General features: G+C 52.1%; 1 protein-coding gene across 1 annotated transcript in view; it reads left to right on the forward strand.

The window, feature by feature from the left end:
• Positions 1-2,807, forward strand: part of Ttc21a (tetratricopeptide repeat domain 21A) — a 33,940-nt gene that overhangs the window by 9,176 nt on the left and 21,957 nt on the right. The window contains exons 7-8 of the mRNA XM_005348104.3: positions 703-787; positions 2,275-2,373. Coding sequence (XP_005348161.1) covers positions 703-787; positions 2,275-2,373 — 184 coding nt within the window. The remainder of the gene's footprint in view (positions 1-702; positions 788-2,274; positions 2,374-2,807) is intronic.

Here is a 2,807-nt window from a genome sequence, read left to right on the forward strand (position 1 = left end):
GTGTGTGGTGTGTGTGTGTGGTGTGTGTGGTGTGTGGTGTGTGTGTGTGTGGTGTGTGTGTGTTTGTGTGTGTTTGTGTGCGTGTGTGTGTGTGGTGTGTGTGTGTGTGGTGTGTGTGTGTGTGTGTGCAATCTCACATGTACCTTGGCAAATGTGGAGGTCAGAGGACAGCAGTGTGGAGTTGACTTTCTCCTTCCATCCTTTATGTGGGTCCTGGGGATTAGGGAGATAACCCCTCTTGTGTGGCAACTGCCTTTATCCCCTGAGTCACCTAAAAGTTGTGTTGCTTTGCTTTGTGGCTTTGGCTTCCAAATGGAAAAACAGCAAGAGCTCCTGCCTTGGGGTCTCCGTGCTTTCGGAATCATTAGCCCTGGCTAGACCTCTTTCAGTGTAGGTTACCCCAATCACATTGCAATTTTGTTGTTAATTTGAGTAACCCTGAGCTAAGTGTGGTGGCATACACCTGTAATCCAGCTCTCTGAGGGTGAAAGCAGAAGGATTTTGAAGCCAGCCTGAGTTACAATAACAACTGTAGCTCCAGCTTCAGGGGATCAAACAGGCATACACACATACATATAATTACAAAATAATAAAACTAAAATGAAAAGGAATGGCTCTTAAAAGACAATCAGATGTTTCCAATATCCCATCCTCACTGAGCTGTGAACACTGTCAGTCCATGTCCTTCTTGTCCGATTCCAGAATCCTTGAAAAAGACGAAAGCAGTATTGATGCCTGGCAAATTCTAACTGTGCATGAGCTTGCGAGGGAAGGAAACACGGCCACGGTGAGTCACCCCACGGCTCAGAAGCTGAGCCAGGGACGGGTCTTCATACTCAGTGCTGAGGCAGGATGATCAGATACGAGGTCAGGCCAAGACCCCACCCCACCCCCACAGACAGAAAGAGATGGAGGGAGGAGAGGCACTGAGTGAGAAGGGAGCACCGGACAGACGGGATACAAAGAGGAACCCACTGTAGCCCCAGCTCCACCGCAACTCTGGCTTTGCCTTTGGAATAACCAGAAATACACCATCCTTTGATGAGGCCAGCAAAGCAGAAACTAAGGGGGTCACTGTAGGAGGAAGGAAGTTCTGGTTCCTTCCATGGGCAGAGCTCTGAGATGGTGGGTCTCTGGGTTGGGGTGACATAGAGGAACAGTTCGTACCAGTGGAAAACCCTGGACAGGCCTTCATCGGGCCTGATAGCAACAGGGTCAGCATCTTGTGCCCCATCTACACCCCCACCTAAAGTTCTGGGGCCTCCCGGGCAAGCTCCCTGGCTACCCTGGCTGCGTACTTCTAATCCTGTCTCACTGAGGAGAGCAGCCCCATCTGGGCTTCTTCCCCATTTTTCTCCCTCTCTCTTGCTTTCTGGATCTGTGTTGGGGGCCGGCAGGGCGGGGGGCAGAGGGCAGGAGGGCAAATGAGTAGTGGTCAGAGGATAACCTACAGGGTGTCCAACCTTCTCCTCCACCAAGTGGGTCCCAGGGCTTTCCCTCTGAGCCCCTGATGTGGGCAGGAGAGTCAAATGCACAATGGAAGCTCCTGGGTGGCTGGGTGCCCCTCCCAGATTTCTTAACCCCTTCCTCTGCTGTGCTGGGGAGTCGGGACAGCAACACCCACTTACAGCACTGTAGACGGTCCAGTGGAACAACAGGGGTGCCCTGTTACCCACATTTGAGAACAGAGCTGAGGACTTGACTGCTGCAGGCTGCAGGCTGCAGGCTGCAGGCTGCAGGCAGGGACTTAAGGGCAACCGTGTGGTCACTTAGAGCGACGGCCTCTGCCTTGGTGGGGCTGTCAGGGCAGCTTCCTCTCACACTCAGGGCAAGGGCCGGGGTCACCCCTGGAGGGAATGATGTCCCTTCAGGCTCCACTTGTGGGGCTTTGAAATAGTTTTGTTGTCTTGGTCATCTGGGACAGGCAAAGCCGCATCCCAGAGGGTGGCATCAGAGCTAAGTGAGGAGTGGACCCAATCGCCCATCTAATGTGCAGCCAAGACTGAGAAAAGTTCCGCGCAACTCTGGTTTTGTGTTTTGGGGTTCAGTTTTGCTTTGTTCCATTTATAGACAGGGTCTGGAACTTCCTGTGTAGTAAGGATGTCCTCTCTCCCACCCCCTGCTACCTCTACCTCCTGAGTGTTGGTATTACAGGCATGCACCACCATGCCTGGTTATATGCTGTGTACCTCAGGATTTCATGCATGCTAGACAAGCACTCAACCACCTAAGGTATGTCCCCAACCCCCCACGTTTTCTGTTTTGTCCCTGCAGGCTACCAATCATGTTAAAAATCTCATCAAGGCACTAGAGACTGGAGAACCCCAGAATCCCAGCCTCCACCTTAAGAAGATTCTTGTGGTCAGTAGACTGGTAAGTGGGCAGCATCCGGTTTCTGACCATGCCCCCCATGAGAGGACCTTGGCTTCTCTCTGTGCTCTGAGCACCCATCCCTTCCCCTTCCCCTGATAACAGAGACATGATATGACCACATGTCCTCCACCAAGATGCCCACGGAGGTGCTACAGTGACCAGAGAGATGGGGTCTGAAGGGCTTCTAGAGTGATAGCTCAGCCATGGGGGAAGGTACCACTGCCTCTGCCATGCAGAACCAAGGAAGCCAGCCCTGTTCCAGGATCCATATTCTTCTCATAGGAGTGACCTAACGGACAGTCCACCTGGGCCTCTGGCATCGAAGGTCCAAACAAAGTTGCCAAAGAACTTGTCTTTTGTAAGAACATTCACTCCAAAAAAAAAAAAAAAAAATTTACGGAAAAACTAAGAATGAGGCCAACCCTGGGCGCTGC

The sequence above is a fragment of the Microtus ochrogaster genome, chromosome 5 (assembly GCF_000317375.1).
Source record: "Microtus ochrogaster isolate Prairie Vole_2 chromosome 5, MicOch1.0, whole genome shotgun sequence".
NCBI lineage: Eukaryota > Metazoa > Chordata > Mammalia > Rodentia > Cricetidae > Microtus > Microtus ochrogaster.